This window comes from Leuciscus leuciscus, assembly GCF_965113295.1.
Source record: "Leuciscus leuciscus genome assembly, chromosome: 9".
NCBI classification, from domain to species: Eukaryota; Metazoa; Chordata; class Actinopteri; order Cypriniformes; family Leuciscidae; genus Leuciscus; species Leuciscus leuciscus.
The window spans coordinates 8,500,905-8,514,912 of NC_138733.1; the positions used below are offsets into that span (position 1 = coordinate 8,500,905).

Sequence of the window (14,008 nt, forward strand, 5' to 3'; positions counted from 1 at the left end):
TTTTTCTAAATATTTAATGTCAATATCTAATGTAAAGGTTATACAGCAATAGGCGTGTGTGTATATAAGATATAACATAACAATGTAACTGTTTTTTGAGGGGAACAAAATATATATGCATGTATGGTTTGTTTTTTTTGTTTTTTTTATTCTCCAAAAGTTAAAAATGCACAGAAGCTATGCCTCTTTAATATTTGTATCACCAAATTTTATTTTTCCCAGGCTTATTTTCTCATGATTTTTTTTTCTTCTAATTTATTTATTTATTTATATATATATATATATATATATATATATATATATATATATATATATATATATATATATATATATATATATATATATATATATATATATTTCTGTTTTATTTTTAATACAAAAAAAATCTATTTGCACATAACATATTGTACAGTTATTGTTTGTGCTTGGTAAGACTTGCATTTAAAGGGGAACCTGAACCACCGTTTTTCCGAGCTTTGCCGATGTTGCACGAGTCCCTGCCACGTGCTGGTTCGGGTGTATCGCGGAAAATTCTAGAGGTAATAATTGTTTCTCATTTGGACATAAAATTATTTTCCTCCAGGGGGCGTTTGGCGGCTCGGAAACACGAATCCTCCATCCAAACATTCAAATCTCAAGACATTAATTTCCTTTATTGGAGACACCTGTACACCAGAAAGCTTAAAAGTTTAAATGTATTGATTTCCTAGAATTGGAAATGTAAATCCGTCACAGCAATTATTTAGAAAATTAATTTTATAAAACAACTTCTATAGTAATCGTAATCGACTGTGATTGGCTCATCCTTACGAGCGCTGAGAAAAGTAGCAGCTGCCACGTGACAACATCAATATCAGCAGCGCCAATACCGGACAATAATTTACATTAAATGATGACAGCGAGAAACCCTAAAAGCCATTAAATTAAAAATACGCAGCGAATCGTCATAATATAAAAAATAAAATTAATAGACCCACCACATTTATCACATGTAAACTCATTCCGACCGCCGTTCTACCCACTTATTTCCGTTTCTGCGGTCGAGTGTCAGAAAAGTTCGCGAATTTTCCCGAACGCGTCGCGAGTTTCCGGCAGAGGAAAGATCCAGCGCGAGGCACAGTATCCACGGGCGCTCCAGACATCAAACCCGAACATTCAGTGCAATAAAAGACAAAAAAAAAAAAAACTGTTATTACGGGTTGTGAATACTTCATCTGTGTCGTGAACCGTCCGCAATGTCTGTGCTGTGTTATAATAAAGGCTGCGGGCAGCGATTTGATCCAGAAATCAATCCGGAGGGTGAGTGTTTGTTACACTAATCTAGTTACAAAGTTTATTCACAATCGAAAGTGTTACTTATTTTTTGTGTACCGCGCTATCTATTATTTACCTTCATACTCTTACGTTTCAATGACCAAACGAAAGCATGCATGGCTCTTGTTTCTGTAAGAAACACAACGGAGTCAGAAATATATGCAGTGTTGTTAATAGAAATATAAGGCTTGCATTTTAGAATATAATGCATATAAGTGAGTTATTGTGAACTGGACAGCACTGCATACTACTAGAGCTCAATGAATTATGTACTGTCCTTATCAAGGGCTCTTACATTATAAATCATCACCACCAGACATTATTTAATGTATAAAAGATCAATAGTTTGTAAAGGGAAATGCCACATAACTTCATATATTTGCCATATTTTTTCCTGAAACATTACATACTTGAAGCATAAACTTACAAATTATTTTAGATTTAATATTTTTATATGAATTATCTATTATTTATATTATATAATAATTATACATGTATTAAACTGATATTTGTGATCACATGCCACTCTGGCACTGCTTGACAAACATGCATATAATGTTGGTTAATATTATTTTAAGTGTTACAAAAGTTTGTCTAATTATAGCTTACTAGCTTTTTTCCTGAACTTTCCTGAAAAAAAATGGGAAAACAAATCCTTGAAACATTGGTTTACATTCATTTTGCTCCCTCATTCAGGTTCAGCTACTCTGATTCAAGAAAATTGTATTTAAGAAAAAAAAAAAAAAAATATTAATTTAATAAAAACAGTAATGTAAAAAAAAAATATTAACAATAATACACTACTACCACTGCTAATGATTATAACATTCACAAATGTTAAAATAAGTGATTGGATAATAATGTTACACACGATTCTAAGTGTTTTAAGTGTAAAATAATTTCAATCATGACAACTCTCAGATAGTTTTAGTATGTTATTGAATATGGTAATGTTAATGTATTTGGTCTTGGCGGATTAGATCTGCTACACTGCTGTGGATTATTACTGTTACAGAGCAAGTCTGGACTCGCTACTGCTAATAGATACACAGATCATGTAAGATATGCGGCTGCTGCATAAATAATATACATAAATCCTGTAGCAGATCTAGGCAGGTGGAGCTGGGGAGGTGGAGGTGTTCAGAGGAACTTCAGGGGCCTGTACCATGAAGGTAGCTGAACAAACTCGGGGTTACAGGATTAGTTTTGAGTTGACAAAACCAAACCGATGCAATCAGGCTTTATTGGTACCATGATGCAGCTCATCAACTTTCTCTGTCAACTCAGGCTTTGATCCTTAAGCTATGATTACTCCACGCACGCGTGCACATAAAAGAGTGACGTCGACACTGAACAACCAATCGCGGGTAGAGCGAGAGCGATATATTTTTCCGCGGAGGAGCAAGAGATAATCATTCATAATTACGATTAATTTAAATATGTATTTCAAGCTCGAAACAATACGGTCTCTGCTGCCAAAGCAAGAGAAGACTGTTGGAGAAAGATTGCTGATTGTTAATGTGTAAGTTAAACAAATACGTTCTATATTTATGTAAAATGATGTATGTATGTGTAGCCTATATGTGTAATATAGCCTATAGCCTATTTTTATAATATATAAAAAATGATACATGCACATTTTTTATATATTATAAAAATAGGCTATAGGCTACACATACATACTTAATTTTACATAAATATAGAACGTATTTGTACTACTAAGAAAGCTAGGGAATCCTATCATAAGATTAACAGAATAATAATAAAGATTTATAAGAAATAATTCTTAACATGTATTATATTGTATAGTACATTTGTGCAATTTGCTTTTTGAAAAAAATAAAATAAAATGTGTTCATGTGATGCCACCCTATCAATATATCTTACCGGCAATTTTATAAAAGCCCTCTTTTATGGACATGGCCGATAAATGTCCGGGGAACACTATTAATGAAACTATTCATGTACTCCTGCAGAGCGAGGACCACCTTACGAATGGTTCGACAAACCGTGTTTTCCCCGAGCTTCTGTGCGTCACCCACCGTGCAAGACTATACCACTTGCAAAAAAACGCAACGCAATATTTGCGGTACAGTAAGTGCATGAATTCGACGTGTTAAATTCTTTATGTGCGGCTCAAGAAGTTCGCAAAGATAAGACATTCCTTCCGCGGAAAATCTGTATCTTTCATACAAGTAACTATCAGGAAAGGCAAGGGGATTTTGTCTGGCTAAAAACTCTTTCTCTACGAAGTGCTCGTCTAACAATTTGCGCTGAGATGTCACAGGATTTGGAAGAAAAGGTGAAGTCATTGTAACAGACACTGGGAATAAGTTACGTCATCTATATGTTTCTTTGCTATCAGCTGATTGGTCAAACTTCAGTCTGAGATCTTGAATCCAGAACATAACCTGCCCCGGAGCAGGTTAGCCGTGCAGCGTAAGATACCATGGCGACGAACACCGATTAAAGCCGAGCTACTTTCATAGTACCTAAAACCCAGGGTTGGCGGAAACTAAACTGAAACATAGCTGGCTAGCCACCTAAACCGGCTTCATGGTACAGGCCCCATGACCAGCTTACAGCAAAACAATCAACCAGACCATTTAAATGTTGAGCAAGCGATCTCATTGGCTGCAGGATCAGCAGAGGCTTCATCTTGTGCCTTGCAGTAATGATGTGATTGCTTGCAGATTGCATGTAAAAGACCATCAGCCTGCGCCCTCTAGAGTTTCATGACTGATATGTTTTGCAGATGCGTGTACGTACCATCCTGGAGTTCCTGTGTTTCATGATGCTCTGAAGGTGAGTGCCTGAAGAAGATCGTGGATATATTAAGTATTTATTCTTTTCATTCTAGGCCCTGTTTACACCTGGGGCCCTATCTTGTACCCAGCGCAATGACTTTGTACACCAATGCATGTATCATTCCTATTTTGCACCCGACGCACAGTGGACTTTTCCCTCCACAGACGCACGTCGGTAAGTTAGGAAATGAACTTGCGCTCCCGGGGGCGGTTCAGCGCAAAGAAGAGGCGTGTTCCGGCGCAAACGTTCCCTGATGATATTTTGCAGGATTAGAAAACAATTCCGCCACTGACCACTGGCGTGTTGCGCATGTTATTCATATGCTATTTTAAGGGCGCATGCTTGGCCATAATCAATGTAGCGTGTGCACAACGCGCATGCACTTTGCTTATCTCATCTACACACAGACGCAGCAGTTCTCATTTTTAGAAAACCATACATTATTACAAGGAAAAATATTAACACACGAGGGAAATCATTGTGGTGTCCATGAAGATGTGAAAAAATAGGCATAAATCTAGCTTACACATTTACCCAAATTATTATACACCTGTTTAACCGAAGTTAATTTGGGTGGGTTTCTCCCATCCCCATACAATGTCACTTCTCTGTGTTTTACGGCCCTGACGAGAACGTCGGTCTCCTCGGCTGTGAACTGCTCCTGGCGTGCGCCTGGCAAATCCGCCGTTATAATAGCAATCCGCCATGGAACAAGTGCGCCTGCTCTTAAAGGGAATGTGAGATGTCGCTCTGATTGGTTTCATGTTACGCCCAAACCACACCTATGAATAATGAAGCTACTTCAGACCAACCCATTTTAGATTTGCGTCGGGCGCAAGAGTCATTTATCCCGCCGGTATAATACAACAGCGCCCAAGACCCGCCCACAAAGTTACTTGCGTTTCGCGCTTGATACTTGCGTTTCAGATCGTTAAAATAGGGCCCCTGGTGTTAAGATGTGTTTTGGTCGATCAGATCACAAGTAGACGAGGGAGACACATTCCCATTTACACCAGGTGTTTTAATCCATCTCTTTTGTCCACTTTAAGCCACTTCTGTCCTGATTTCTTCGAGGGGAGGGTCTATGGGTGGGTAAATGTATGGATTTATTCAGGTCTTTCGATCTAAGCTCATTTAATTTACATATGAAGCAAGACCGGAGACGACAGAAAAACACACAGAACATACTGTTGTTTCTGCTCTGACAGATGCGAGATCAGCCGAACGCTGTGAGAGTGTGTTACATATCAGAAATGATGAGAGAACATTGTGCTTGAGTTTTTTTATCTTAAAAACAATCAGACAGTAGTCTTCAGACGACAAAGTTTAAATCCCGCCTGCTAAAGCTCTTCCCATAATGTTTAAGCATTAGATCAGTAGACGGAGAGTAGACGGTCTTTTGTGGCTGTTTGAACACATTCGACCACATGAGCGTTTACACTATGAAAGCAATCCGGCCGAATGTGTTTTCAACTACCTCTAGAAGTGGTTGAAAGTGGACAAGCTCAAAGCGTCTTAGACCTGTTTACACTAGTATTTAACGTTGTCCACTTGTGACCAAAACGCATCTTAATACCAGCTGTAAACGGGGCCATAGTGTCGATATTGCAGTATTGCATAATTGCAACTTAAGTGCACATTGATTTTATTTTGTACTGTTTACTGGTACTTATTGGTGTCAGTCTTCTGAGAAATGTTTTTGTATTGTTCTGGGTGCAATAATGCATGTTTTCCCTTTAAAAGACACTCTAACGAACCCTCTGTCTTTCTTTATCTCTTGCTTTCTTCAGGGTTGGTCGTGTTGTAAGAGACGGACAACAGACTTCTCGGATTTTCTTAGTATTGCAGTAAGTGTCTCATTCTGAGATCTCAGCAGAACATTTTACACGCAAATAAATGTGTTTTTGTGTTCGATGGTGTCTAAACACCTCATGCTTCTTCAGAAGAAAAGAGAGAGAACAACTATTTTCTGTTTTGCATTGGTGTGCTTAAATTCTCAAACTGTCCGTTGCTAACCGATATCACAACCATGTAAAATTCCTTTATCTCTTCGATATCCATGAATTCTGTCACTGAGATAAAGCAAATTCATGCAAACGTCTCCTGTTTTATGTCTCGTTCTCTGTCAGGGCTGCACTAAAGGTCCTCATAACAGCGAGAAGCCGCTTGAACCCGTGAAACCAGACGTGAAGGTCTCAGGAGAGAAGAAAGAGCTGGAGGATCTGAAACCCAGGTTTAATGAGTATATCATCCAGGCCCCCAAACCACTGGAGTCCATCCAGAGACCCAGGTAACTCTTCCTCCTGCTCATCATCATTATCGCTATAATTGCTGATAAAGCTGCTTTGAAAGGATCTGTACTGTATAAAGCGCTTTATAAATGTTGTTTCAGCGCTGAGGAGCCTCTGGTGGAGCTGCAGAGGAAAGTCTCCCCGTCTCTGAACCAAACGCTCGAGAAACTCAGACTCGCAGACGCCGCTCAGCTCGAAGAGAAAGGTGACGTTACATCATTATAAACTTGCAGGAGGTTCTAGATTCATTCTCGTTTTATTTAGTTACTTGACCATCTCATGCAAAACCTGACATGTGCATCTTTTTGACCTCTAGAAGAGGAAGGAAGTGAGGTCAAAATTGGGACGGCGTGTAAAAATGGAGGCTGCTCGAAGGTTAGAAGAACATTTCTTCTGTGTGTTATGGTGATATAAGCTCTTGTTAGTCAAAGAGGACCTATTATGATTTTTCCATGTTCATCTTTCTTTAGTGTGTAATGTTGCTGTTTGAGCATGAAACAGTCCCTCCAGGAGGAGTTCTTCTCTATATCAGTGTCACTGTTTCTGAACTCCCTGAAACGCCTCCATTGTAGTCTTGAGTTTCTTCCAGGAACGAACACGTCACAATATTCCTCATTTAAATAATTAATACGCAGAATAAAGTGGCGGGGCCTGGTTGAGTTAGTTAGTAGTGTGTTGAAACTGGCGGATATGGTAAGGGGCGGGACATTTCCCAAATAAACTCAAAGCGCTTGACCAATCACAACACACTGATCCAGCCGACCAATCAGAGTGCAGTGTGCTTTCAGAAGGAGGGGCTTCATAGAGACAGGAACTAAACAGAGCGTTACTGACAGACTGGGAAGAGAGGAGCTGCAACTATGGAGAATATGGGAAAATAATGTGTTTTTTGAACATGAAAGCATGAAAATCTGTTCTTGTAGAGCCCAAAAACAAAATCAAGACATCAAATGGCCTCTTAAACATCATTAAATGCATTATAATATTGAGTGATACATTTGTCACAATGTTCAATGTTAGTTCATGTTAACTTGGGTCCGTTAAATAATATTAACAGATACAATTTTTGATTTTAATAATCTAGAAATATATTTCGAAATTAACATTACTTCATATTTTTTTTAATGAAATATGTGTGCTAATATTATGCCATTATGATTATTAGACATACAACGGACCAAAGACTGATGCAGAAACGTGTTCATATCATCCTGGAGTGCCCATCTTCCACGAGGGGTGAGGAGAATTTATAAATGACGCTGAAAAGCGACTATTTCATCTTTTTAGACGGTATTTAATGAGCATGCATGGTTTCAGGATGAAGTACTGGAGCTGCTGTAAGAGGAAGACATCTGATTTTAACTCATTCCTGTCTCAGGACGGCTGTAATAAAGGATCACACCAGTGGAGGAAAGACACGGTGAGCCGAGCAATGGCTTCACGTCCAACAGGTCAATATCACATGATATACTATGATTCTCAAACGCGTGTGTTTTCTGTCCCTGCAGGGTAACAAAGTGGCTCCATGTCGATTTGATTGGCACCAGACAGGAAGTCATGTGACCATGTCTATCTATGCAAAGAACTCGAATCCTGAGCTTTGTTCTGTGGAAGCGAACAGCATCTCGGTGAGGGAGTTCGACTGTTTAAAGTGATATACTGTGTGTTTGCCATTGTCCAGTGTGGTGATGTTATTTATTAATGGTCTGTACTTTTGTTGTCTGATGAATTTTTTTCTGCAGCTGAAAATGCGTCTGATCTTTGATGGAGAAAAAGAGTTTGAGCTGAAGATGAGCCTGTGGGGGGTGAGTTTCAGTGACCATCCATTATCTGTCCTTAAAACACATTTAGTGTCGTTGAGATAACATTATTGATTTATTCATATTTTGAACTAGCTTTTATTTTTTATATTTTGAATTTTAATTTTAGTTCATTTGTATGTTTTTGTTAGTTTTTGATTATTTTTGATTAGTTTACTTTTTATTTCAGTTTAAGTTTGATATTTTAGTACTAAAATGTTGCCTTGGCAAACGGCTGAAATACAATAAGTTAAAGTTTTTTTTAAAATATTTCATTTTATTTCCTTTGTTTATTTTATTTAAAGTAACAAATACTTTTGTTTAGTTTTACTTTACTTTAGTTTTACTAACTATAATACCACAATTTATTCAGATAATTTGATGAACTTTTCTTAATTAAATTTTATCTTAATTATGATCTTAAAAAAACATTTGTTCTAAAATCTGCTAAAGTGCTTGAAATTACTTTGTAGACAACAGTGTTATTCAACAGTGTATTTCAAAATCTAAAAATATTAGATGAAAAGTAATACATTTGAAATGTTGAAAGAAATCATATAAAGTTGAAGTGCTGAAATTTCTAAAGCTGAAATAAAAATAAATTAAAGCTTAAAAGAACAAAACTGGAATTAAAATGAAAGCTGAAAATAAAAATAAATAAATCTAATTCATAATAATACTATAATAGTATATAAATAATAGTATAAGACAAATATAAATTGTGCACACATTATTTTCAAATGTGATATTTTAGTTGTTTTTTTTTTTTTTTTTTAAATGAATGAGGTAGTGGAAGGACAATTAAATAATTGACTTAAAATATATATTACAGTTGTTTAACTATGTAATTCTCATACTTCCATTTATTTATGCCAATGTTTGATTGGATTACATTAGTACTAAAAAGTTAGAAAAAGAGACTTAACACTTTCAAGTCAATGATTTACAGTGTGAATTTCATCCATTAGATGGCGTTATTATATGTTTTGTTAAGAAGAATTCAAAGTTCATGATTTTGCAGTGTATTTGGGTCGTTTTGTTGATGTATGATTGTGTGTTTGACAGGTGATTGACATCAGTAAGAGTGTTGTTAACATGATGGCCTCTAAAGTGGAGGTGGTCATGAAGAAGGCGGAGCCTATAACCTGGGGGCGGCTGGACACGCCCCCTCCAAAGCCTCAACCGACCAATGAGAAGAAAGAGGATCAAGACCAAGAGAAAATGATCGCTTGACTCCCGCCGACACGCTCAGGCTCTCAGACAGCAGTGATCAACTAAACCTGCATCCTCACCCGCTGTATGATCTGGCAAATCTGTGAGATTATTGATTTATTTTAGTGGAGTTCATAATAATATGATAATATAGATTGTGTAGGATGAGCGCAGCCGCAGACTGTTCTTGCTTTACACTCTAATCAGTTTAGATGTGAATAAAAACAAAGCTGTGAGGGATAGAAGTACATTTGCACCATCTTTATATTAATATTAATAATATGAAATCTTTATCAAAATATAGTAAATGTCAAACTAATGCATACAGATACCTAACTAATCTTTAACTGTTGGATCTGCTGCAATTTCAGTTATTTTTATATCACATCACAACAGTCAACTAGTAATCACAAATTTTACTAGTTGGTTTTATTAATCAGGAACTTGTAATTACGGTAATTTTAACATGACATCAATGCAGCATCACTTTTTTTTTTCTTTTTTTTTTTTTACTTAATTTGTAGAAATGCTAATTTCATTGTGTGAACAATTCGTTTAATATCTCTCACAGCCTTGTTTTCATTGGTGTCTGATTCAATATGGCATCTAAAGTCTTTACAAAATGATTTCACTGAATTATAAAATTTCAATTTGGCAATAAAACAGATTTGGTCCAGTAATTCTAGCTTTCCTGTAGAGGTGAGAGTAAGATGAGTCCAATTAATGCACATATTAGACACAAAATATCAAACAAAATGTTTTAAAAAGAGTGTCTTGTCTGTATTTTTGTTATTTCCTCTGTTATGTTAGAGCTGTCAACATTTATACAAGCAAATATACGTGTTGCCTTTTTGTTGTTTTATCATTTCATGTTGTTTTGATGATTTACAGCCTTAATTTTCATGCACATTCACTCCTAAACAACAGTCTTAGCTGAGCTTAAGTTTAACAGTCTCAGTTCAGCTTGGATTAGGTTTGCTTGTGTCGTGGATTGGGAACTTTTGTTCATGTCGTTTCATGAATGTAGTCGATGAAGAATGAAGCAGCTTCACACACTTACTCTGGTTTGGCATTCTAGAAATAAACTGCATTAATCACTGAAAACTAGAATGAAATATAAGTGTGTTTATGCGAATCTGATGGATATATTGTTTATTAGACTCTCATGTTACTGTAAACATTAAATTATTGAACTGTACTCTCAAATTTGTTTTTCTGTCTTATCATTCAGTCTAACTTCAGGAGATTTTACTTGCCAAATGCTCAAATAGCATTCATTCTCTAGAGATTTTATTTTTTGTAAAACATAGTGGGAACTTTATTAGGGAGAATTTCTCTGGAATTTTTTATAAAACCATTCCATCACATGAATGTTTTATTAACTATTTGTACATTCATTCTACATTGACTGTCAGTTTTTACACAGTGTTCAAACCAGACGCGACGCCGCAACACGCAAAAAATAAAATAAAAAATAAATTCATGTTACATACGTTTTTTTTCTCTAACCATCTATTTCTTTGAAGTCCCGACTGGAACATCAACTTACAAAATATGACAATGAAAATCTCAGATATTGTTTATGTGCTTTACTTAATGTAAAAAGCGACTAATGAGTGTGTGAATATCATTTATGGGTGACCTTTATAGACACACTGACAGCTTCAATAATAATTCACCTCAGATCCTGAAAATAAAACAAACAAGAACGTTGAGACTGTCAAATCGGTGTGATCAAATCTATGACAAAGATTGTTTCAGTCACTCGATATGTATTTTTAGTAATGTTAAAGTAGTGTTATATTTATGAATTTGATTAAGGATTTGTAACCAGGGGCGGCTGGCCAATATAGGGCGCTATAGGCGCTAAAATATATTTTGCTTTCCATTCTGACTTTATAAAACAACCGGGCACAGATCCAGCATGAGGGATTTGAAGCAACTGTCTGAGAAAGTAACGAAACAGGTTTCAGTAGCAGTTTTAACATTAGTGACATGGCATCTGACGCACAGAAGCCAATGGCACGTGTCACTGTGCTTATTGCCACATCCGGTCTTCATTGGCATGTGCCAGTGGATAGTGGCATGTGTCACTGACATTACAGCGAGATTCGCGACACACTGACACGACACCTGACCTGACTGACACCAGTCGCGGAACAGAACCCGTGCACCAGCGCGATCTCTACATGGGTCTGCCGTGCACGTGAAGGACTGTGAGCGCGCGCGTAACAAATAATAAGTGAACGGAAATTACCAGAGATGATGTTTCGCCATTCAAACAACCAGAATCGATTCAAGCTACTAAGTATCAAATGCAAAGTGTTTAATGGAAACCTTCACAAAAGCTTAGACACGAATTTACGTGTAACTACTTGATAGAAACTGCGGTGGATTTTGTGAATCTGAATGTGATCAAACGTTGATCAAGGTGAGTGTTCAGGTCTCGAGACGTTTTACAGGTGACTTCCGCATTTAGTCCAATATAGCCTATTTCCCCTAAAGGACATATTCGTTATTTTATATGTGTTTGATATTTTTCATTTTAGAGCTAAACATGCTTTTATTGTTTCGTATTGTCTGTGGTTTATTAAGCATGTGTTAATGGGTGATTCTCCAACTAGGAGCACTTTTGGCACTGTGACTTTATGGAAAATTCACTCTCTTAAAACACTCTTAAAACAATCTTTCTAGCTTCATTCATTTGTCTTCTAACACAATATAACAGTGGACAGTTTTAGAATTCCATGGATTATTATTATTTTTAACAGTTTTTCTGAAGAGCGCTTTCAAAGATGTCATTTCCACCACTTTTCAATTTATGTATTTTATTACAATATAATATTGTAAAACTGTTATATAAGATTATGTATCTGTCACCAACATCAGTGGCTACCTAATCATGTAACAAAATAAATCTTAATACTTTATGAACTTAATGCATTTTTATTTAAAGTTGCTAAATGCCACGAGTTGGGATTTTTGCCTACAGCATTTCATTTTTGCTCAGTTCTATGTTTATTATAAGTCACTCACACATATATTGTAAGTAATGAACTATTACTACTTGATTTAAAATACATTTAGATCCACATCATTGGCTATTCTTTTTTTTTTTTTTCTTAAAAACTGTAGTGGTGGAAAGTGGTGGAAATTACGGTTTATGGTGGAAAGATTGTTTCTGTTTATTTTTACTTAAATTGCCAGTCCAAAATATTTGTAACCATGTATTTTATTATTTAACATATATGAGTTGAACAGTATACCTAATAGTTTTAAAAATAATGATTACAAATGATATGCAAATTATATAAACCTGCTCAAAACATTCATATAAATATAGATAAATAAAAATACATTTAGAGTGTACTGGAATGGTGATATATAAAGTTCTCAGTCCAAAAGCACAAATATATCATGAGAACATGCAAATAGCACACAAAAACAGCATATATCATGTCCAGAGCTACGCCTCTAATTTCTCAGAGGTGGAAATTAAATTTTAGCAGTTTTTCTGCAATATTAGCACTCCCTCATGTCAGGCTTAGCTACTTTTGGACTTATTATGTTGTTTACTCGTAATAAACATAAATACATTATTTTCATATTTGTTGTACATAATTCAACTGAACTACAGCCAAGGTGGAACTGACGCTGAATAAAAATACTCTGTATAAAAGCTTGAGTTACCTTGATTTATTTTCTTGTGCTGAAGAGCACATGTGCCTGAAGTTTCATCTTCAACTAATACGTCCTTTTCACTATTATTTCCATGATTACCAAGTAAATAAAATATTTAAGGTGGATCTATTAAAGTGGATTTTGTTGATGGAGGTGGAAATGACGGAAAACCTGGGGACAGACGTATTTCATTCCAAACAATAGTTTACAATTATGATATACATATGGAATATCGATGATATTATTTTATTTGTCCTTAAGACAAACATGTTAAAGAATATTTTTAAATCAATCCTTTAATATAATTTTCTAACATTCAAAGAGGGCCAGTCTGGGTTGGGGACAAGCATAAAACTGCAAAATCTGCTAATAAACAGCCTTGCAAAAGCATTTTTAAAAGAAAAAAAGGGGCAAGATTTGGTGGTTACTAGGATGTTGGAGCATGAACTTCATAATGACAGTTTATTTTTGCACTTGTTTGTTTATTTATTTACAAAAAAAGGCCAAGGACACAAAAGTGCCTGTAGTTGGAGAATCACCCTAATATATTGTGTATTTGAGTGAACGCCGCGTCTCATGACCCTGTTTCTCTGAATCTCAGGTTCCGTTCAGCTGAATTATTGTTTGTCATTTCCATTCAGAGTCAGTGGTGAAGATCAGATTCTGTTTCAACTGTTCAGCTTCATCATGGATGAAACTCAAACATCCAGAGATGAAGATTTTTATCTAGGTTGCAGGTATTTTGAATAAACTCCAGATTAAAGGAGGTGTTTTTATTAAGTTAAAAACTGTAATTTTATTGAAAACAATTAGACCAGCCAGTTTTTTAATTAAAATACCTTTTAAAAACTTATATGAAAATATGATCACCATTAATTATGATTTTTTTTCTGTTATAGTTCA

At 35.8% G+C, this 14,008-nt stretch overlaps 1 protein-coding gene across 1 annotated transcript; it reads left to right on the forward strand.

The window, feature by feature from the left end:
- Positions 1–1,045: 1,045 nt before the first annotated feature.
- Positions 1,046–10,630, forward strand: chordc1a (cysteine and histidine-rich domain (CHORD) containing 1a). The gene is made up of 11 exons (XM_082180240.1): positions 1,046–1,299; positions 4,070–4,119; positions 5,913–5,969; positions 6,252–6,412; positions 6,515–6,618; positions 6,730–6,788; positions 7,579–7,649; positions 7,731–7,833; positions 7,922–8,041; positions 8,156–8,218; positions 9,278–10,630. The coding sequence occupies exons 1-11, from the start codon at positions 1,236–1,238 to the stop codon at positions 9,443–9,445; spliced, it is 1,020 nt and encodes a 339-aa protein (XP_082036366.1). The 5' UTR covers positions 1,046–1,235; the 3' UTR covers positions 9,446–10,630.
- The last annotated feature ends 3,378 nt before the right edge of the window (positions 10,631–14,008 follow it).

What these genes read in the sequence shown, in the direction of transcription:
- chordc1a (XM_082180240.1), top strand. Translation starts at nt 1,236, where the DNA reads ATGTCTGTGCTGTGTTATAATAAAGGCTGCGGGCAGCGATTTGATCCA. An exon ending in GAGTCCATCCAGAGACCCAG is followed by an intron (nt 6,413 to 6,514) that starts GTAACTCTTCCT and finishes ATGTTGTTTCAG; the next exon opens with CGCTGAGGAGCCTCTGGTGG. An exon ending in GTGCCCATCTTCCACGAGGG is followed by an intron (nt 7,650 to 7,730) that starts GTGAGGAGAATT and finishes GCATGGTTTCAG; the next exon opens with GATGAAGTACTGGAGCTGCT.